This window comes from Gorilla gorilla, chromosome 2 (assembly GCF_029281585.2).
Source record: "Gorilla gorilla gorilla isolate KB3781 chromosome 2, NHGRI_mGorGor1-v2.1_pri, whole genome shotgun sequence".
In the NCBI taxonomy this organism is placed as follows: Eukaryota; Metazoa; Chordata; class Mammalia; order Primates; family Hominidae; genus Gorilla; species Gorilla gorilla.
In genome coordinates, this window is record NC_086017.1 from 140771554 (window position 1) to 140794393 (window position 22840).

A 22840-nucleotide genomic window follows, 5' to 3' on the forward strand; every position below is an offset into this window, starting at 1 on the left:
CCCAACAACCCTAGGAGGTAGATACTATCATTACACCCACTTTACAGAATAGGAAACTGAGGCACACAGAAGCAAAGCAGTTTGCCTACAGTGGAATGAGCAACACAGGAATGCTCCAGTTGTCCAGACCATTTGCTGACCACGAGACCAGAGTGGTGAGTTCCCCTAGGGACAGGGTCTGGTGCAGACCTCAGGGGCCTTGGCAAGAGAAGCAGCATAGCCAGGCCCGGGTGCTGCTGGCTCCCTCTGCCAGAACACACTAGCCACTGACCCTCTCCGGGCCTCCGTGTTCCTACCAAGGAGGGGCCCAGACAGAGTCAGCCCCGGGCCCCCTGAAGACCGCAGGCTGCCTTCCTGTGCTGTGTGTAAACCCCACGGAATCCGAGGGCATGGAATCCACGTTTCCACTCAGGCCTCGGAGCCAATGCCAGGTCTGCTTTGTGGCTGGCTGGGGCCCAGCCTCTGTCCTCCTGGCCCCAGCCCACCCGGTGGGTAGGTGTTGATGTGGGGCTGAGGTGTGAGAGTCAGGGCAGGAGGCGCTCTCACAAGAGGGCGCCACAGTGAATGATGTGTGACCATCCCCGAGGGCCACCCCACTCCCCTTAGCCACTTGTAACCTGTGGCCAGGTGGATGCTCACCCCCATTCTAGAGAACCGAGGCTGGAGGAGTCCTCGCGGCTCTCACAGGGCCTCTCCTAAACTCCAGGCGAAGAACTCGTGTCCCAAACCATCAAGGCACTCAACAACCCAGGGACCCTGAATCCACCTGGTCCCTCCCTACATCTCTGTACCCCCAGGGACCCCCACAACTGCCCCCATGTTCCTATCACCCCACTCTCTCCACTGGCCCGTAGTGACCACCTACCCCTATGAGTGGTCCTTGGGAAGCCACCCCCAGGGAAGCTACCTCATCCCTCAGGCACCTGCAAACGGGGCACACGTCCACCTTCCTCCCAGCCTCCCCCAAAGCTGAAGCCCTCCTTCCAGCATCCTCCCCTTCGCACATCTTTCATGTGGGAACCATGAAGGACAATGGGAACGTGACAGGAGACTCAGGCCCTAGCACCTCCCTTCCCAGGGACACTTCTCCCGGCTCCCGAGGGGCCACGTGGTGTGCAGACCCTGCTGCCTGCTGTTCACACAGAGACCACGGCACCACTACGACTAACTGGCACTTCATTAAATGCCAAATTAAGCATCAGTTCAGAGCCTCCTGCACGCCCGGGGCAGAGCTGCCTCTTCGGCTAGTTACTGTAATTCTCAGACAGGCTTCCTCTGTGCCTCCACCCCAGCTCCTGGCCTGAAGAACTACAGACCTGGGGGACAGCCATCTGACAGGACGCTGCCATGGAACTCCCTCCCAGCTGGTGAGCTCCTATGCATCTCTCAAGACCCGGCACAAAGGTCCCCTCTCAAGAGAAATCCTCTCTCTGAAATCCTCACTCTGGCCCACCCACAGAGAGTGGCCATCAGTTCCCAAGGTGCATGGTGGCTTTGTAGTGAGCATCTACTATGTGCCAAGTATAGAGTTGGTATCTTACGGGCATAATTCCAGATCCCCACCAAACCCTTCAGGCAGGTCCCATTTTATAGATGGGGAAACAGAGGCACAGAGAGATTCAGTAGCTTCCCTAAGATCATACAGCCACAGCTCACACCTGAGGCTCTTGGCTCGTGATGGCAGGACTAGTCCAACTCGGTTCTTTCCCAGGGCCCAGTACTGACTAAGGCATACAGCAGGCACTCAATAAATGCTGAATGGACTGTGACGAGGCTGGGTCCTCCTCGCACCCCCTAGGTTAGAGCACAAGAAGCAGGCTGCTGCCCAGTGTGATGCTTCCCACCACCATCACCGAGCCCCTGCTGTGTACACAGCCCTGGGCTGGGAGCTGGAAGGAAGAGACGTGATTGAGATGGGGTCCCCAGACAAGAGCAGGAGTCCTAGTGGGGCCCCAACTGTGGAATCTGGGGGTCCAGGAGCAGCTCAGGGCTCCCGTATGGTTTCACTGCACCGACTCCACTGGGCTCTCCTCCAGTGCTGGAAGCCCCCCGCTGCCAAGTCCCTCTTCGAATTAAGCATGGCCCCTGCCAGGCTCTTCTTCAAAGCAGTTATGGGGCTCAGGTGGGAGGTGCTGCGCACTGCGAGCGAGCAGGGGATTCCAGGCTGAGGCCATGGGGCCCCCTCCTTAGCAACTGCCGGGGTAGACAGGGCTTCAGGGATTCCTGAGAAGATTCTCTGAGCTCAGTACAAAAAGGCTGGGGCTGCAGAGGCTCTGGGCGCTGGGGCTGCTTACCCGGGATGTGTGCCCAGAGTGGGGCCCCAGTGACCTTCTGCAGGGAGCCAGGGCACCAGGTGCCATGCTGGTTATCTCAGTTGTGCCATCTGGAATATGGGCAGGACCAGCCTTTGCCTGGAGAGATGAGCTGCAGGAAGGCTGGTGCCCTACCCCAGCCACCCACAGCCCTGATACGCTCCAGGTCTGAGAGGGGACGAGCTGTGATCTCAGGACCCTGGCACATCCCACCTGGCTAGGCCTTATCACCCCAGCCAAGGTCCCAGGCATCCCATTTGGCCATCCTGGCACGGGCTGCGGTGGCCTTAGAGGCTTCCTGGGCAAAGGTGAGAGGCCACCTGGAAAGTGAACAAGTCTCAGAAACCAACCAGGGGCGAGGTATGTGGCATGTCCATTTTTACTTTATCTTTACACTAAAAAGCCTAGATTGATCCATTTTTACATTTCCTCCTCTTGCTCCCGCCCCATTTAGCTGATTAAACCCAGCCACCATGCAGTGCTGGGGCAGGCCTGGCCCCTGACAAGCATGGAGTCAGACTGCAGGGTCCTAGGGACTGACATGAGGACCTGGGAGCGTGCGGTTTCTGAGGCCAGCCCATCCTCCCTGTCCAGGGACAGCTGCAGCACCACCCACCCTTGGGACGCCACTGCTCGTGCAGAAACCCAGGCAGGGCCCTTTCCACCCAGTTCCTGATTTTCACAAGAGGGGAGAATATGGGCTCCAGGGGCAGAGGGACTTGGGTTAAGGCCCAAGTCTGGTACTGCCTAAGTCGATGACCTTAAGTGAATCACCTCCACAGGCCTTGAGGACAAATGCCCTGAACACCTAGGGTTGTTGAAATGGGCTTCCTACCGCAGTGGGGGTGTAAACTGGCTCAGGCTTTCTGGAAGGCAGCTGAGCTCAAGGTGTAGAACTATGGCCACACTACCAGCCCAATAGGTCATTTCTAAGAAGCGGTCTTCAGGGAATCATCAAGGATATGCATAGTGCCCTGGCTATACCAAAATGCAAAAAAGAGGAGATAATCAGTATGTCCAACTATAGGGGATGGGTTAAACGCACCGTGGTATGTGATGAGCCCCATATAGCTGTTAAAGCCAAAGCTAAGGAGGAATATGCAAAGGCATTGAAACGTTCTCAACATGTGAATTTTTTTAAAAAGGTAATGAAACAGCAGAGGCGGAGGGGCCCCCTAGCCTGGCTTACCGTGGGGTTTGGTGAGGCCTCGCACCGAGACTGGTTGGAAACACAGGAGTGCTGCTGGCTGCACCAGAAACAGGGCCACTGTGCCGACAGGCAGCTGGTACAGCTGGAAGATAAGGAGGCCCCTCAACTCCTGGTTCCCCACCCCTCAACTCATCCCTGTCCCAGGAACTAGAACCCAGAAGGCAGATCCCAGCACAGGGAAAGGTCTTTCTCATCATCGGGGCTGCCTGGGAAAGATTGGGTCTTTAAGGTAATGAGCTGCCTGCTAACAAGAGGTATACAAATAGGAGTTAAAAGAGACAGGGCCTTTAGAAGACTAAACTGAGTATAATCAAAGCACTTTGCCCCGTCCCACCTGGCTGTCCACAAAGGCCAGGCATCAGGCAGTATGCATTTATTGTAGAATGAATAAATGTGCTGGTGAATGAACAACTGAATGAACAACTGTCTACCTCTACGATGCTATGATTTTTCTTCTCAGGGCCCCCTGAAAGCAAAGACCCTTCCCGGGGATGCGTTTCTCCCTCCACCAACTGGAGGAAAAGCCACCCAAGCCACTCACGCTGTGTGGGGGTACACTTCTGCAGTGCGGCTGCAGTCGTAGATGGTGAAATTGGCCTTGACGATGTTCCGCCCATTGACCCTCACAGACATCTCAACAGTCACGTGGTCTGGAATGGATGGGGGAGCCAGGGGAGGACATGGGGGCAGGGGATTGCCACCAACATCAGAAGCTGTGACCTCTGGCCCCCTGCCATCCCCATGCCTGACAGTCCACCGTTCTGCCCCTCTGGGGCTGTGCCAACAGCACAGCGTGCTTACCCTGGTTGCGGGGGAAGGGCGGAAACTGGTCCCTCGGCAGGAGGTTGCAGTAGGCAATCTGGTGACCAAAGGCAGGGCCTGGGACCCGAGCCACAGTGCGGATGTTGTTCCCATAGTCACAGGCCATCTCCATGCCACTGAGGCTGGGCAGGCTGCCCGAGATCTGCAGGATCATGCCCTGGGGGCAAGGAGCCCTCAGCTCTGGGGGTCCAGGCTATGCTCCTCACAGCCTGCCCCCGGGCTGTGCACCAACCCAAGGTCTGGCACTGCCTGAATGTCCCCTGGGGGAAGGGGTAGTGGTGGCCAGGACTCAGGGCCAGAGGGCTATGCCCTACATGTGACCCTCTGAGCCTCAGTTTCCCCAGCTGCAAAATGAAACATCATCTTACAGTGGTCAAGAAGGCTCTGCATGATCTGGCCCCCATGACCTCTGACCCCATCCCCTAATACTCTCTGAAACAGCTGATCTTGTTTCTACCTCAGGGCCTTTGCACTGGCAGTTCCCTCCACCCAGACATTGTTTCCAGATGCTTACCCTGGCTCCCCTCCTGCATATCTTACCTGACCTGGCCTGAGGTGTCTGCACCCACAACCCACTCCCCACCCCTGTTCTGCTTTCATTTTCTCCACAGTACTTAGCATCACCTTCAGGTTTTATCTTGCCTATTCTCCTCCACCATGAGCCTGGGGCCAGGGGTCTGTCTTGATCACTGATGTGTCCCCAGAGTCCAGAACTGTGCTTGGCACATAGTACGTGTTCCATAATATTTGTCCAATGAATGAAATGACTGAATGAATGAGGGAAGGACTCTGTGATGTGTGATAATGGCAGGGCAGGGCAGAGGAGCCCCAGATGCTGAGCAGCTACAGGCCAGAGCCAGGCTGTCAGAGCCCCCCAGGGTGAGAGAAGAGGACCCTCATCCTCAGAGAAGTCACTGAGAGCCAGATGCATGAACCCCAGGCCTGTCTGACCCTTGGCTCCCACCCCTTGCCAGGGCCCAGAATTCCCCACCGCCAAGGCTGCCTGCCAGAGCCCTCCTGGCACAAGCCGGGGGAGACCCAGCCCCCTGCATTGCAGGTTTATCTGTTTCTGAGAAGGAGAAATTTCAGTCTGGCACCTGGTGGTCCCTCCCTCCATCCCGTTCTGGGAAAAGGTGGGTGGAACTCACTGTCCTCCAAGCCTCCAACTTGTACCCTCCCTCCTGGGTCTCTAGAACCTGCCTCTTGAGTTTAGATTCCAGCTCTACCACTCCCTAGCTGTGCGACCTGCAGCAAGTCATTTTACCACTTGGTGCCTCAGTTTCCCCATCTGTAAAACGAGGATGTTAAAAGCATCTGCTTCATAGGGTGTGTAAGGCCCAACGGAGGTAGACGTCAAGCACAGAGCATGTGCCTGGCACTTACTAGTTGGTCAGGAAAGCCCAGTCATTGTCACTGTTCTCATTATTTGTCTTCAGGTCCTTGGGGCACCATGGGTGGGAGTCTCCACCTCTCGGGGCCTGGGTGCTGGGTGAAGGGAGGCTCCCCTCTGTGTCCCGAGCTGGGTCTTGCCTCCCCCAGGACTCACTGGGTATTCCTGGCGCACATCGATCTCGGCAGGCAGGACGGTCATGGCAGGACAGCGGCTGGGGCCCTCACTGGCACTGGTCCAGAAATGCTGCTGGCTGGAATTGGCGCAGTCCTGCTGCAAGGTGCACCTGGGGTGGCACCGCAGGGTCAGGCCCAGGTCAGCTCCTCCCACCCCCACAGCCCTCCTGGTCCAGCTGCTGCTGGTGTCCAGCCTCACCGCGTCTCCAGGGCACACCAGCCACAGTAGGCGTCCGCCGCACCCACGCAGTCCCCACAGGTGGAGTGCACGTTGCAGGCGGCGACCTTCACCCTGGCCATCTGGGGGCAGAGGTGGGGGCCCAGCTCAATGGGACTGCCAGCCTCTCCCTTGGGGAGGTGGTACGGTCAGCATGGCGCGGGCCATGAGAGGCTGGGGAAACTGAGGGTCAACACTCTAATGGGGGAACATGGGAGACAAGGCTTCCCTGCAGAGGCAAGGTCGGTGTTGGGAGGCGCAGGACAAGGTGGAGTTAGCAGATAAGGGAGATGGAGGAGGAGGGTGCTCCCAGCAGAGGAACAGCGTGTGTAAAGGCCAGGCAAGCAAGAGGGTTCGGCTGGTGCTGGGATGGCGTTGGGCTGGGGCTCTGGCCTCACCTGGTGGGACGTCATCAGGTAAAGGTAACCGGAGTCTGCTGGGTCAAACTGCATGACATGGTGCACGGGCTCCCCATAGGCCACAGTCACCACCCGCCTGCTCACCACCTGCATGTTCTCGTTCAGGTTGATCTGCGGGGGTAGTGGGCATCAGGGTGCTGGAGCCCATAGCAGGGGAGGCCAAACCCAGGGTACAACCTGAGCCCGGGTCTGGGGGCTCTGCCTCCCCATCCTGTCTTGGACCCTTCAGGAGGGGTGGGAAATCACGGGCGTGCAGGGGAGGGCACAGGGCCGGGCCTCGATGCTTCTGCCTCTGCTGTGCCCCCACCAGGAGCTCCTTCTGGGCTCTTCTCCAAGGCATCCCGCCCTGTGAACGTGTGCAGGCTTTGTAGTTTACGAAACGTGCTCTGGGAGGCTGTTAGGCACCATGGCTAAGGGCAGGGGCTTGGGTTTGGATTCTGGCTTTGACACTGAGGAGCTCTACAATGTGTAAGTTGTACAAGCTGCCTTCCCTCTCTGAGCCTGTTTCCTGAGCTAATGGGGCAGGCGGGCCATGAGCATTAAATAAGACACAGGCCAGGCTGATGGGGTCAGGCCCGGGGAAGCTGCTAGGCTGCACGTCTCATTCCTCCCCCCACGCCCATTTCACCGAAGAGGAATCTGAGGCTGGGAGTGGCCGAGGGAGTTGGCAAGAGGCACAAAGTGAAGAGATCACAAGGCTACAATGCAATACCAGGCCCGCCTGACCCCACAGTCCAAGGCTTAAGGCTGGGGGTGTGGAACCAAGGTGCAGGGAGGAGGAAGACCAGGATTATCTGGGGCCTGGAAGCTTCTCTGGCTCTGAGGGACCCTCTGCGTGTCCTCCTGAGGATGACAATACCGGTCAGAGCCCCATCAAACTCTGCTCTTTTTTGCCTGGCCCTGCCTGTTCCCAGTGTGTTGTCTTGTCTGGGCCCTGCCAGGCCCCAGGCTGGGCATTTTGAGATGGGGCCAGTAGTCCGGACACCTCCCAGGCCAGTTTCTGCCCCAGCCTTCCTCCTGGGGCTCCCAAACCCTTCATGGCTCCCTTCTGCTTATGGAATGAACCTGTTCTGGCACTCAAGGTCCTGGTGATCTAACCCGGACAACCCCAGCTTTATCTCCACACCCTCAACCCTGCTCACACATTCCAGCCTCCAGGCATTTGCCTATGCTGTGCTCTCCTCTGGAATATTCCTTCCTGTTCCCCTTCTACCAATGCACACATGAAGCCCAGAAGCCTCTACACACCAACTCAAAATTACCTTCTCCCCAGGCTTCCACGGGCTTTGTCCCAGCCTGAGACACTCCTGTCCCACATGGCCTCTTGGCGGAGCCTTGCAGGGGCTCAGGCCACTGCCCGCACCCCACCCCTATGTCCAGGCGTCCAGTGGACACTCAAGTCATTTTCACTCCTTCAATCATTTATTGAGCAACTACTGTGCCCCAGGGCCTGTGCTGGGTGTGGCGATTTAAGGCCCGAGCAGGGCAGGGTTGGCTGGAGACAGAGGCCACACTGTGCAGGGTGGTAGGTGAGGGGCTCCAGGCCGTGGCGGGGTGTGGGCCGTGGGCCAGCTCCTGCTGTGCGACTCTGGGGCAGTCATTTCCCCTCTCAGAGCCTCAACGTCCTCATCTGTGGCATGGGAATCGTGCCTCTGCCTCCCTTGCAGGGGTGTGAGAATTAAGTGAGAGGATGCCCTTTAGGCTCTGGGTAGACAGTAGGCGCCTAACAACTGCAGCCTCATGGGTGTCGGGGGTGGGGGAGGGGCCTGGCTCATGTTCCCAAGCCAGGACACTGAGGCTCGCAGGGGAGAAGAAACTGCCCCCAAGTCACAAAGCTGGAAGCAGCAGAGCCAGACTCCAAATGTGAGTATCTGACCCCAAACCACGAGCCCCATTGACGAGCCCCACATTTTTCCTCTGCCCAGCCACAGCGGTGGGGTCCTGGGACTCCACTCCCCATGCCCACCCAGCCCACAGCGTCTGCCCAGGCAGTGGGTTGGGGGGGACTTGGGTGATCAGATCTGAGCAGTTAGGCCGGGCCTGGTGCATGAATAGAGTGGTGGCGCTTAGCTTAGTCTCCCAAGAGGGAGCAGGAGAGATGGCTGGGTTGGGGGCAGGTCCAGGGCTGCACCTGGGGGTCTGGCCCAGGCTCCGCCATGTCTGTCCTGCCCCAGAGCAGGGAAACTGGATTCTGCGCATCTCCTCCCAGCTCCAGGAATCTCGGGGCCACGGGCTGGGGTACAGTTAACTCTAGACACCAGTCGCCCTGGGACGGGGTGGCTGGCAGGGCTGGGGAGGAGAAAGGAAAGAGCATTCCTGCTTACCAGGCCATGGCCTTACCCTGCCAAAGCCCCACAACAGCTTACAGCCCTTAACAGACAGGGAAACTGAGGCCTGGAGAGAGAATATGTGTTGCCCAAGGTCAAAGGGCCAGCAAATGGCAGAGCCCAGACATTTGAACTCAGAGCCATACAGCTTCAAAGCCCCAGTCCTAGAGCCTCTGAGAGAAGCACCCTCTCTGAGCCCTGGTTTCCCTCCTCTGTACGGGACGCCACCTATATTATGAGCAATAGTGGCAAAAACAGACTTGCAAAATACTTTGTAAACTGTAAAGTGCTAGGCGAATGGGAGAAAACAAAGGGTCAGGCTGGACCTGTAGCAGCCCTGTGTACAGACTGACCCCCTCAGCCAACTCCCAGAGGAGCCTCCCGCCCCCACCCCCTTCCCACATCCCCACCCCATACCTACCTTGAGGAGCCTCCCGTTGACCGTGCCCAGGAAGACCGCTGTGTAGTTGTTGACGCTGGCCACGGCCACGGAGGTGAGGCCCGGGGCGCGGAACACGGGCGTGGCCTTCAGGGGCTGCAGGATGGACAGCGGGTGCTGCAGGTGAGCAGCTCCACAGTCCAGCTGCTCTGGCTGGAGCTGGAAGAGGAACGGCAGGCACATCAGATCCCAGCTCCAGAACCTTCTCCGGCTCCCCGCCCGCACAGCTGGCTGGGATCTCAGGCCCTGGCATCAGAGCTTTCAAGTCTTGTTCCTACTTTATATCCTCAGTGCTCAGCTGAGGCCCAAACACAAACAGGACCCCATCCCCAAGCCCAGGCCTGCCCTGACCTCCGTGTTGGTTACAGAGCTGTTCCAAGGAGATGACGTTCAAGGTACATGGGAACCAGCAGGCGAGGGAACAAGGTCAGGTTTGATTTTAAAGAGTCCATGGAGGCCGGCCAGGGTGAGAGCTACACCCGCACCCCCTTGGGGCTGCCCCTCCTGGCGGGGCACAGCTGGGAAGAGCAGAGGAGTCCACACCAGATGACCGGAGGCCACCGTCAGCCTCAGCTTAACCCGCTGGCACACAAGAGCTGTCCCTCTTGCCTCAGCTGTTTTCCTACAGCCCCGGCTGGCTCTGTGTCTCCACAGCAACCATGGGCTTTCCTCCTGCCGGGTGTCTGCTCTGACCCTAGGACCACCACCCCAAAGCCCCAGCAGCTTGCAAGACTCCAGGTGGAGGCCTCCCTAAACCGCAGCCTTTCTTTCCCTCCCCAAGCACCTATCCCCTCATCTGCCCAAATTACAGGGGGACAAACAGGCTGGGTGTGTCTGAATGCACAGTCCCATGTCCACATCAGCCCAGCATCACCCATGCCCTCCAGCAGCAAATCAGCTGCGGCTCACAGGGCAGCCGTGAGAGGTGATCCCATGTCCGGGCTGTTCCCTGAACTTGCTCCTACCTTCCCTCCCTTCTCCTGGGTCTTCGTATGTTCAAAGGTTCCTGGTGCAATTTGCACAAAAATAGAAAACAGGCCTCTGGTGCAATTTGCACAAAAATAGAAAACAGGCCTCCAGGAAGTGACCCTGAGACAATAACTGTGCAACTCCGCAAAGACGCAGGCACAAGGGTGGTGCAGAGGAGTGAAAAGGGGACACACACGTGTCGGATGGGACTGAGTGCGTCCATCATGGCTTATCATCCAGGAGAGCAGCCCCCATCCCGCAGTGACGCCATAAGCCCACACTGATTACAAGAAAAGTCACAGGATGTCATGGGCCCATTTTGGTAAAACTGGTGCATAAACAATAAATAGTCACAACAGTAAACATAATAACAGGCCACATTTACTGGGAACTGACACTGTACCAGGCCAGTGCACTGACTCCCAGAATCCTGGCAGCCCTAGGGGCCCTATCTCACAGACGGGGAAACTGAGGCTCAGAGGGGAAAATGGCTAACTGCAATGTCACGCCCCCAGGACTGACCCAGGTAGCAGACTTGAGCCCATGCCTCAGCTGCATTTGGACATCAGAGGCTCAGAGCAGGACTCAGGGAGGTCACCGGAAGGCAGCATTGGAACCATCTTTAGGGCAAAGCTTTAGAGATTTTTCTTTTTAAATTTCTTGTCTGTGCTTTTTGCAAGCTTAAGCCACTGATGATGTGCCTGCCTGGTTTTTGCACAAAGGCTCAGCTAGTTTTCAAAAGAAAGCAATAAATAGTGGGTCCTTCTGTGCTTGGGCAAATAAACCCAGTTACGGCCGGATGGGCTTCTAGGCTGGGGCTGTTTCCAGCATGTCCCTGGGGGCCAAGCCCTGAGCCCAGAGGTGTGATGGGCTGGGGATGCCCTGGACCAACATACAGGAGGGAATGGTCTTCCGGAGGATGACGGTGGGTGACCCAGGCAAGGCACTTCGCCTCTGAGCCTCATTTTACTCAACTATAAAATGGGTATATCCACAGTGTTTTCCGCTTAGAGGCTGGGATGAATCATTTGTTTTAAAGTGTTCCCACACGCCGGGCCTGGTGGCACATGCCTGTAGTTCCCAGCTACTCGGGAGGCTGAGGCTGGAGGATCACTTGAGTCCAGGAATTCTGGGCTGTAGTGTGCTATGCTGATCGGGTGTCCACACTAAGTTCAGCATCAATACGGTGACCTCCCGGGAGCGGGGGACCACCAGGTTGCCTAAAGAGGGGTGAACCGGGCCAGGTCGGAAACGGAGCAGGTTAAAGTGTTCACACAGTACCTGGCCCACAGTAAGTGTCCAGGAAGTGTTAGCCGATACTATTGTGTTTCAGACATGACTGCTGCTTATGTTATTATTATGAAGTAAAAGTTACCCATGTTCAACTGCTGATCAAAAAAGAAAGAAAGAAAATTCAGGGCAAATCATGCCTACCTTAAAGCTTTTGAGCAGCCATCCTCTCACCTGGACAGCCCTCCCAGCCCTCTTCATTTTCCAAGACCACTCTCGCCCCCTACACTGACATTTCCTATCTGCTAACACAGCGGCCAAATGAGCCCTTTAAAAATGTAAAGCAGGTCTCCCCCGATTCAAGCCCTCCCATGGTTTCCAGGACACTCAGAATAAATCCTGAATCCTAAATCCTCCCGTGGGTCTCCTGATCTTCTAACTCCATCTCACACCTCCCTTGCCCTTGCTCCTTCACCCCAGCCACACTGGCCTCGTTTCTGTGCCTCAAATATCACAAGCTCGTTCCTGCCTCAGGACCTCTGGCCTGGCCGCTCCCTCTGCCCGGGAAGCCATTCCTCCCCACCCGAGAGCTGCATCATTGGCTCCTCCTCTCAGTGCCAGCCCTGACCTACCCGACTCCATCCTGTGTGTGTTACAGTTGGGGACAGCCCTGGAAGGTGGGTGCTGAGCGGTCTCCCCAGCTGCCCCAACCAGGTGGGGTCCCACCCCTCAGCAATCCTGCAGCTGCAGGGAAGAGGTGAGGTGGGATCCTCACCACTGCGAGGGATGATTTTCCTAGGGGCTAGGTAACTAAGTAACTTTTTTCACTGAATATGAATTACTTGCATCATTTAAAAATAAGTTGTTTAAAATTAAAATTGTGAATCCCTCCCACCAAGGGAACATAAGTTCTGGAAGGTGACACCTGGGAGGCCCCAGATGACACCTTTGGGCATACCCTAACATCCAGCCAGGGTGGGGTCCTGGGAAAAGGCGGACCAGGCGCCAGCTTGGGGTGATCTGTGGGCTAGGGCAGCAGGGAGGAGGGGAGCAGGAGGGAGGGGAGCTCGCTGGGAGCCCGCTCCCCCCTCCCCTGCCCCGCGCTGACTTTCACAAGCCATTAATTCTGCACTGAAGGAATTTTCTAAAAGGCCTTTCCCCCAGCTTTTTTCCCCCTTATCCTAAAATAAAATTTAAAAAAATTTTTTTAAAGAAGTAAGCCGTCGGCTGCTCCGAATGATCTGTGTTCCAAGGGGGAAGCTGATTCCCCAGCTGCCAGGGGAAATCACAAGGCAAACCGGCTCAAAAACGGAAGCCCAGCCTGGCGGGAAGTGCCGCCCCTGCTGGGGGAGGGGGATGCAGGCTGGGGGAGGGGGACACGGGACTCAGGGACTAGACATCCTGAGCATGCTGGCCTCGGCTGAACTTGGTCTCCAGGGACAGTTAGCCTCACAGGCCCAAAATACCCCCTGACCCCAGCACCGTCCTCCTTCAAGGCTAATGAGCATGAGTCTTTCAAAACTCAAGTTCTCCTGAGAGCAGGGAAGGCTCGGCTATCCCCGCAGTGCCCTCCAAGTCACAGGGCCATCTTTCTCTCACACAAAGCTGGTCAGACCCTCCCTATCTACAACCCGGCTCCCGGTTGTCCTCGGGATCAAGCCCCAGCTCTCCAGCCTCGCATTCAAGGCCTTCGTGCCCCAGCTCCTGCCAGCTCCCAGGCCTCCAGTCTCCCTCCTCCCTCTGCCCCACCCGCTGCACCCACCACATCAGTCTCCACAGGTCCTGGAATGTGCCCACACCTCATACCCGGGGCTCTTGTACCATCGTAAATGTCCCTTCAGCAGCCAATGCCCATCCCATGCCTCTGAGGCATTCGTACTCCCCTTGGCACTTCAGCGCCCCCCGTGTCTGGACCCATGCTGTTCCCTCTCCAGGCATGCCCAGACGGCAAGTTTTCAAGATGTGGCTCAGCCCCCCAACTCCTGTGATGGCACTGTGCTGGTCACACATTTCCCATGGCAGCACATGCATGACATTCTCCAGCATGGAGCCTGTGCTCTGGAGGGAATGTTTACAAAAGAAAGGAACCTAATTTTGACTAAAGTGTGAATGACTGTATTCAGCTGCTTTCTCTCTAAGTCGAGTGACTGAGAGCAACACGGCCATGCTGGGTGCTGGAGAACTGAGGGAAACGTATGCCTACTCTGCATGTGGCAACAAAGGGAGGCGGGTATTCAGGCCCAGGCAACACTGGCTGCTAGCTTCAGTTCCTGTAAAAACCTCACTTTATCCCTCTCTCACATGGGATGAGCAACCGCCGCTGGTTTCGGCCCCGTTTTGAGAGCAGGATGCCCCCTCCCCCTCCAGCTGGCTCCCTCCTGGGGCCAAAGCTCAGCTCTGCCCACTCTCCCATTAAAACTCTGACATATTGATTTTACTACCAGCTGTAATTGTGTTGACTTTCTCTCCCCAGGAAGCCAGTTGGAAGGAGCGCTTCAAGAGCCCGGCTTCTCAGGCCTCACATCCTGCCGCAGACCCACCGCAGGTGGCACTATGAAAAGGATGCGGCATTAACAGTGGGCGCTGCGGCAGGTTGCAAAATCCAGCGGTTCCGTCACAGGTACAGACTACATGGCTACTACACCGGCTGCGGAGGCTTTGCACTTGGGAAGTGAGGGCACCTTCCTGCCTGAAGTGTTTGATTGTTTATGATCCTGGGAAAGTCAGGTTTCCTTGCCACAGAGCTGAAATTTGCCACAGAGCTGAAAGCACATGATCACTTTGGGGTATTAAGACTGCAGGGTGGGCCGTTCGCACCATGGCTCACGCCTGTAATCCCAGCGCTTTGGGAGGTGGAGGTGGAAGGATCGCCTGAAGCCTGGAGGTCAAGGCTGCAGTGAGCTATAATTTCACCACCGCACTCCAGTCTGGGTGACAGAGAACCTGTCTCGAAAAAATAAAAATAAAAAAACTGCAAGGTGACCGCAGCTCACTACATCCTGGCCGGGGACTGGGCTGTCTGGACCCCCCAGCTCCTCCCAAAGCTGGGCTCCTTCCCATTCATCCTTCACGGGAGCCAAAGAGAGCTTTTAAAACTGCAAAGCGCTTACTGCAACGTGGGCTCCTGGAAAAGAAAGCAGACGTTCGTGGAGTGCAGTCTGGAGTTTAGTTGGGAGTAAAGAACAAATGTTGGCTTCTTAGTTTTGACAAATGTACCACGGTAACGGTAAGATGTTAGCAATGGGAGAAACTAGGGGACGGGTATACAGGAACTGTCTGTACTATCTTTGTAATTTTCCTGAAAATCTAAAATTATTCCAAAGTAAAAAGTTTATTATGTAAAAAAAAAAAAACCCCGCAAAGCAGGTCACATCTCCTGTGCAGCTCAACAGCTTCCCATGGTTCCCTAGTGCTGTCAACACAAACCCAAACTTTGCTCCTGGGCCCTTGAAGCCTCACTCAATCTGGCCCTGACCTCTGTGGCCTCTCTCAGCCCCCGTCCCCGCCAACTCCTCCCTCAGCTTGGACAGCCCAGGTAGGGCCAGTCCTCCTGGGCTCCCCTGAGTGGAGCCCATGTGGCACGGGCTCAGTGGTGGCCTGTGGACTGTGTCCAGTCTCAGTCCAGCAGCCCAGCCGCACACAGCCAGGCCAGGGTATGAAGCCACACCTGTGACTCCCAGACCCCAGCTCCTTCCACTTCAGCATGCACCGCCTCTCAGAACACTGTGCAAGCTGACACCTCTGCTGAGAGTAAACTGAGGCAAGGAATGAGCCATGGGCCCACTGTGTGCCAGCCCTGGGAGGGGGCAGGACGGACTCGGTCCTGGGTGGCCTCTGGCAGCAGCCCCCATGCCAGGGAGGAGACCACCTGCTGCTGAGAAAGGAAATACCAGCGCCTTCAGGGGTGACCAAGAGGCTTCCTGGAGGGGCTGTGGGGAGAAGATGGCCAACCAGGCCTAGCACCATGGTCAGGAAGCCTGGCCTTAGCCACAGAGGAAAAGCAGCCTGGAGGAGCACGTTGGAGAAACCAAGGCACAGAGAAGAGCAGAGGCTTCAGACAAACGGCAAAGGACACAGCAGCTCTGGCAGACCCTTCGGGGAGGCCTGCCTTGGTTTCCCTGACCCCTCTGGAAGAGGCGGGTCATCCAGCTCCAGGGCTTTGAGGTTATCCAGGCCAGCTGGACACCATCTGGAAGGGCTGAAGCCAGCCAGCCAGGCCGCCCTGAGGGCCAACACACAGCCTGGGCATGATCTGCCCACCCACCCCAAACAGGCATGGCCTGGAAGGACAAGCCCCAGGCTTAGGTCACAAGCCCGGCTGGATTAAGGACCTACTGTGTGACACTACAGCTACTGGGGGCACCTTACAGCCCTGGGGGTGCATGCACGCACGCGCGCGCGCGCACACACACACACACACACACACACACACTCTTGCTGCGTACCCATTTTACAGATGAGAAAGCTGAGGCTCCTGACTCCTAAGTCTTACAGCTCTTACCTCACTGTGGGAGGCACCATCCCCTCTGAACCTTGGACTCCACATCTGTAAAATGAGACAGCAATAGCACCCACCACCTAGGGCTTATGGAAGGACTGAGCTCATAGGAGCCTTCAGTGCTAAGCACTGTAGGTGCTCAATAAATGTTCCCAATTAGCTATGCAGACCACAGAGCAGAGGCTCGGGAGCTCCCGAGGACAGGGACAAGCCACTCCACCGCTTCCTGAAGTCAAAGCATCCGAGGCTGCATGGGCTACACCGCCCTCACCAAGGACGCGGTAGTGGGAGCTCTGGCCTCGGCCTGCTCTGCCCTGGCGCCTGGGAACCACCGTCACAGTCGCTGACTCAAGCAGCCATTGTTTAGTTAGCTGGACGCAGCCCCCAGACACCCAGCTCCCCCTTCATGAAGCTGTTTCTCATTCCGGCCCGGCCTGGCCCCATTTCCAGCTCCCCTCCCCCCGGGTCCCAGAGGAGCACAGTGTGGGATGGGCAGCCAGCGGCTCTTCCCTGGCCCAGGGAAAAGGCTTCCCTCCCCCCAGCAGGAGGGGCAGAGCACGAAGCCAGTCTTTCCAAGCCCTGGAACAGTTTCCCTCCCAGCTTCCTCCCCTGAAGGGACTCCAGGCCAGGAGCCGAGAAATAGTTGCCTCTCCAGGGAACACTGGCAGTTCCCTCCTGGGGCTGGGGGGACTTGGAGGCTCGATCTCACACCCTCCTCCCCGGCCCCTGGTCTCCTCGGGGTCCAGCCTGTATGCCTGGCCGCAGGCTGTGCTCTGCAGCAGGACTCTACCGCTGGTCCCAGAGTCATCGCACGAACGCTGTGGACACAGCCAAGAAGACAGGGCTGCTTGGAGCCTTGCGCAAACATCTCCGGGCTGGATTCCATGAGCTGGGGACACAGAGGTGACAACGGGGCCCTCTCTCCAGCTGCCCACATCCGAGCTCAGAGGCCCAGCCCCAGGATGGGGAGGGGCAGCTTTCTCATAGTAACAGTTCGGTAGAGTGACAGTAGCAAGCAGCTGTGTGCAGTCTGCTTTGTGCTGAGACCTCTTTCTGTATTATCTCATTCAACCCTCACCATACCCTGAAAGAGTTGATGCTGCTTTACAGTAAACGAAACTGAGGCACAGAGAGTTGAAGTGATTTGCCCGGGGGCACACAGCCGGAATGGCTAGATCCAAGCCTCCAGCGCAGGCCTGCGGGCTCCAGATCCCCGCCCTTAACCACAGCCTCCCCACCCGCCGCTCTGCTGGGAGCCACCAATGGTTGCCAGGAAATCAGCCGCTTGGAGCTGGAAAAACCCTGGGTTTTGAGCTGGGGAAACTGAGGCCCATCAAGGTGATGGCTGCTTCTAGAGAGCTCAGTCACCTGAAACAAAGATAGCGGGCAGAGGCTGGAGAAGCGCACGGGCAAGGGGGTTTGGCCACTTTCCTGGGCCTGGCCTCCACTCCAAGGCCTCTGCCTGTGGGCCCCCCCCACTATTTACCGATCAGAGCATAAAGTGCTACGTGATTAACGCCCCACTGGGGCCTTGCCGGGACTCGTAATGGAGCTGCGAGCTTCCCTCCCCTCTCCAGCGCATGATTTATCAAGTTTCAGGGTAAAGGACGGTGGACTAGGCGGGGAGGGCCCCCCCAGATCTTGACTGCATCGAGTATCAGCTGAGCAGGGTGGAGCAGGGCCCCTGCCACTGGATGCCTGTCTGGGCGGTCTGTTTGGTTCGGCCCTGGCTCAAACATGGCCTTTGGAAAGAAGAAAACGGCTGTACTTGGGGGGCAGTGAGGATCCAAGTCCACGTGGCTGGCACTCAGAGACTTTCTGGGCTTGTCCCCACTCGGGAACCGGCTGGTTTCCATGGCAATCCCCACATGGCTGTCAGAGCTGGAGAGGCCCTCGGGAGTTACCTGGTCCAGCCACAGTGGGGGCTCCGGGTGAGCGCCTCCGCCCCTGGATCCTGCCAGCACCTGGCAGGGCCAATACAGACCAGCAGCCACAGGGTCCCTTCCGGAACCAGATCAGCCATGTCTCTCCTTTCCCCAAAGCCCTGCTGGCTCCCCGCAGCCCACATGACAGCATCCAAGTCCTTAGCCTGCAGGCAAGGCCCAGCACACTCTCAGCTTCCCCTCGGCCTGCTACCCAAGCCACATTCCAACATCTCTGAGCCTTTGCCCCTATCGTGTGCTCTGCCTGGAATGCCTTCCCCAGCCCCATCTGTCAAGTGCTGCTCCAACCTCCCCTCCTCCAGGAAGCCCTCCTGCACTCCTCTGATGAGCTGGTTAGTGTGTGGCATCTGTCTGATGTCATGACCTCCTCCCTCACCATTCTGGGGGCTCCTGGAGAGGGTCCAATTTGTCCCTCTTGGGGGCTGTCCTGTAGCAAGCTGAGCCTCCTCCCATACTCACATACTCTAGAGAGTTCCCCACCCAGAGCCTGGACGGGCATGCGATGTTACCAAGGAGGTGCTGGCCTCTGGTATGTGAGGGTGGAGACAGCTACAGGCCCGGTAGCAGGAGTCCACACCAGGGGGTCATCCTAACCGCAGCCCGCGACCATGACGGGCGCTGGGGCTGGGCAGCTCTGCAGGCCACCCTGAAAGGCCCTCACTGCTTCTCACAGGGGCCTCGGTGGAGGCAGAAGTTCCCTGGGTCTCAGTTTCCTCACCTTTAAAATGGGCCCATTCACCCCTTCCGACACCCTCTGGCTCACACCCCTTCGGTCAAAGATTTTGGAGGAATGAGGGGTCATAGGCGCTACAGCCAGAAGCCTGCTCCACCTGGAGCACCACGGTCACACACCATGGTGTGACCTCAGGCAAGATGCTTAACCCTTCTGGACCTCTGTTTCCCCTTCTGTAGACTGGGGATAACAGTCATTTCATTCAGGTTCTGGGGAGATTAAAAGATATGTAAAGTGCTCTGCAAAGGGCTAACACAGAGAAAGTTCTCAAGCAACAACCACAGTAATTATGACATGACGGGGCAGTTCTGGTGTCAGAGGGAAGGCTTCCTTGCCACTCCATGGGCCAACTCCAGGGTCGGAGAACGGAGGCCCAGGTAGGGGAAGGGACCACTCTCTCCCGGGGCTCCTGCCCTCCCGCTCCTGTCCCAGTACACGCCACGTGTCTTTGTTCACGGCAGCAACCAGGACATGGAACCCAGCTGGTTTCCTTAATCTCCATGGAGACCGGGAGTCACAGGCGGGGGAAGCGGACTTTGCAGAGGGCGTTTCTGCCGGGCCCGATGCGCGTGGCCCTTGCTGAATGCCGCCAGGCCACTCCAGTCTTCCCTGAGCTCAGCCCACTTTATAGATGGGGAAATGGAGGCTCCAAGAATGGATGGGACTTTCCACAGCTAGGAAGGGGCAGAGGCAGGATTTGAATCTGGGAAGTTGGCCCCAGGGTCCTGCACTCACCTAGCGATGTGTGCCTGCCTGGCTGTGGAAGGCCTCACTGTGGGCGTATCCAGGGCACTGACAGATCCCCCACTCACCCTCCTGGGTGGACCATCATTCACACTGACCATTGAACCCACATCTCTCATTTGCACACCCAAAGGGCCAGGGGCTCACTCCTTCCAGAGGCTGATGATCGCATTTTCAGACAAATGCAACTAGAAGTTCCTTGCCTCCCCTGACTTCCTCAGGAGGCTGGGTCAGCCCCCACCCCCAGCATGTGGCCTGGCCTCTGCAGATGCCCCAGCCCGCCTGAGTCACTGCTATCACAATGGGCCCTGCCTGAATCTCTATGGCCCAGCCAGAGAGGGAACTGCAGAATTCCCCACCACGGAGAGCTCACAGCTCACCAGCCACCAGGAAGAGGACTCCTGCTTCTATCTGCGGATCCAGACCCTCACTCCCCAACTGTGTGAGCCAGGGCAAGTCACTTCCACTCTCTTGGCCTCAGTTTCCCCTTCTGTAAGCTGGGGATGATGATGACGCACTGTCTGCCTGACCCGGGGAGGGGCAGCCATGAGGTCAACCATGTAGGTGCTTATAAAAGGCCTGCAGAACGCGAGCTCGGCGACGGTTTTTATTCGCTCCAAGGAGCCCACAGGCCTCTTGCCTTCAAGACAGTGCTGCCCTGGACTCCTCAGCCCGGGCACTAGAGCCCATTCTCTCCATCTCAGTCTCTGTGCTGGGGCTGGGACAGCACCCAACACACCCTTGCTGCACCCAGGCGTCTCACCCACCCCTGCCTGCCTTCAGGCCCTATTTGATCTCATCTCCTCCAAGGCCCTGACCCTCCCTCCTCTGAGCATCCCCTGTCCACTGAGGCCAGTTTTTTCTGGTGTCTTTTCTCCCTCTTGATACTAATACCTGTGCCTGCCATTTCCTGGGCACTGCATGTGAGGTTTTATTTTATGTATTTATTTTTTATTATGGGCAGCCCCCTAAGCCAGAGTAGGCTGACAGAGACACCCCTGAGATTTTAATCTACCCACATCCTAGGAGGGAGGCATAAAACCTGTTTCATAATGAGAAAGAATGAGGCCCAGAGAGGGTAAATGACTGGCCCTGGGACACACAGCTTATAGACTGTATGCCCACGTACCTGGGGGTCGAGACATTCTCAGGGCTGGGAAGGATGTCTCCTGGTCCAAGCCCTATCTGCTTCTCCAGGCCAGAGGGTCATCTCAGCCAATCCTCCTAGAACCCCCTCTCCTAAATCCTGCCAAGTGTCTCTGCTTGCACCCTTGGTCACTGGGAGATCACTCCCAGCCCCCAGCCCAAACCCAAATGTAAAGCCCATCTTGGAAGCTCTCTCTCCCTCCGCCCCCACCTGGCATCTCAGCCCCTAAATTGGTGCAAAAAAATGTCTTCTTGACGACGTGCACTCACCCACTGCATGCCAGTTTAAAACTGCCTGATGGTTTTTTTTCCACCTTTACTATAAAAAGACACCTTGAAAATGCTGCACTGACATTGGCCTGTCGGTATTCCTTTTGTTTTAAAAATACAAATATTATGGTCATTCATAGGTTGGGGAGAAAGACTTGGGGAAGGAAGGTAGACTCAGCCTGCCCCACCTTGTTGGGTGACGCTGTGCCTCAGTTTCCCCCATCAGTGGCACTCAACAACTTCCCAACTGGCTTGCACTCCAAACAGGCTGTGATTTGAGGAAAGGGATCCAAGCTACATGCAATGGAGGCTAATTTCTTCACTCAGTTTCTCTCAAAATATCTTAACTGCCACAAATACGTTGAAAACAATCAGGGACAAATTTGGGGACTTCTGAGGGCTGCGGGGACCGAGGTTCTTTGCCTCTGGCCTCACACTTTAGCAGCTTCTCCCTCTGGGTTCTCGGGAAGAAGGCGGAGGGCAGAGGGCAAGTCCTGCCAGCTGGGAACCCGGAATGTCGGGAGGCCATCCTGACCCAGGCTCTGGAGTTGTGGGCGGCTCGAGGGATTCCTGCCAGGGCCCAGGGTTCTTCATGAGACCCTCAAGCAGGAGCGAGAGGCTGGGTTTCCGAAGGCCTGGCTGAGCTGCCCCACTTGCAGGTCATTCGGCCCTGGGGTCCTGCCCCATGTGCAGCCCCACCCAGGCCACCCAGTGCCAGTGACAGAGAAATCCAGCCAGATGGGACCAGGAGAAAAAAGGATTCTAGGCTCCTGGTTCTCCCCAGACCAAACTCATCCTCTTCCCCAGAGGTACCCCATCACATGCCCCACCCCATGGGTACCAACATCTATCCTGTTGCTGAGCCTGACTCTGGGCAGCTTTCTGCTCCTCCATCCCGTCACTCCCCACCACTGGGGCTGCATCCCAGCCCCCAAATCTGTCCAGAGCCCACCTGCCACCCTCCAAACCCTCAGCACTGCTGCAGACCAGGCCAGCCATGGCTCCAAAGAACAAGGCCGGCCCCATCTCCCCACTGCCATCTGGCACCCACCACAGAGCCTGGCACACAGTAAGTGCTCAAGATATATTTGCAACTGAGTGAAGGAATCTATTCCCGGGAGGCGGCCTCAGCCTCTCAACCACTCTCCCTCCTCCATTGCTCCTTCTCACCAGCTACCTAGGGGCTTTCTAAAATAATATGTAGAAGAATTGTAGTCATTGCAAACAGGCGCCAGGTACATAAATGATCTCATTTAATACCCCCAACAGCCCTAAGAGGCAGGTATTCACGAGCATTCCCCTTCTGCAGCAGGGAGACTCAGGTGCCTGCTGAGACCACTCCACTTCTCTCGCTAAAACCCTTCACGGCTCCCAGGACCCCAGGATAAAGTCCAGACTCCCCAGGACGGTCTCCCCAGGCCTCCCTGGCCCTTGTGTCATGTGCTTCCCACTCTACTCGCCTGGCCCTCGAGCCTGCTCACAGCCTTCGCACAGGCTGCTCCCTTTGCCTGGACCCCTTTCCTCTTCTCCGGCCTCACCTGGCTTCCTCCTGCTCCTCCGCCCCCTCCGCTGGGCTCCCTCCACCCTCATTCTCCCTTTGCAGCACGCATTGCCCTGTGTATAAGGGCCTGGTCACACATCTGTCCTCAGCTCACCTGCCCAGCCCACAAGAGTAGAAACAAAGTGAGTTGCCATTGGCTCCCCAGGGCACAGCATGGGACTGGGCTCGCAATAGGGACTTGGTAAATGTCTATGGAGGTGTCATCTGGGGCTAGAAGTAGGAGATGGTGGGGTGTTTACAGCTGCAGAACAAGCCAGATTAGGCAACTGCTCTCCAGGACCAAGCAGAGACCTGTGCTAATAATGTCCCTTAGAGTAATAACAAGAAGAGCTGCCATCTGCTTGGTGCTTACTGTGTACTGGGTACACTGAGCTGCATTTATCGATTCATCTAGTCCTTAAAACAATGCTTTGGGATAAGGATTGCTTTTACTG

At 57.0% G+C, this 22840-nt stretch overlaps 1 protein-coding gene across 3 annotated transcripts in view; it reads right to left on the minus strand.

The window, feature by feature from the left end:
• PLXND1 (plexin D1) overlaps positions 1-22840 on the minus strand; it is a 51551-nt gene that overhangs the window by 24796 nt on the left and 3915 nt on the right. For 2 of the 3 annotated variants that reach the window (XR_008678089.2, XM_004036291.5), the window contains exons 2-8: positions 9295-9471; positions 6526-6657; positions 6110-6210; positions 5891-6020; positions 4324-4501; positions 4064-4172; positions 3502-3604 (exon numbers count right to left, since the gene is read on the minus strand). Coding sequence is in view for 2 of the 3 variants with exons in the window: in XM_004036291.5 (XP_004036339.4) it covers positions 3502-3604; positions 4064-4172; positions 4324-4501; positions 5891-6020; positions 6110-6210; positions 6526-6657; positions 9295-9471 (930 nt within the window). In the remaining variant the exon portion in view is untranslated. The remainder of the gene's footprint in view (positions 1-3501; positions 3605-4063; positions 4173-4323; positions 4502-5890; positions 6021-6109; positions 6211-6525; positions 6658-9294; positions 9472-22840) is intronic. The other variant, XM_063704162.1, reaches the window with a different exon arrangement.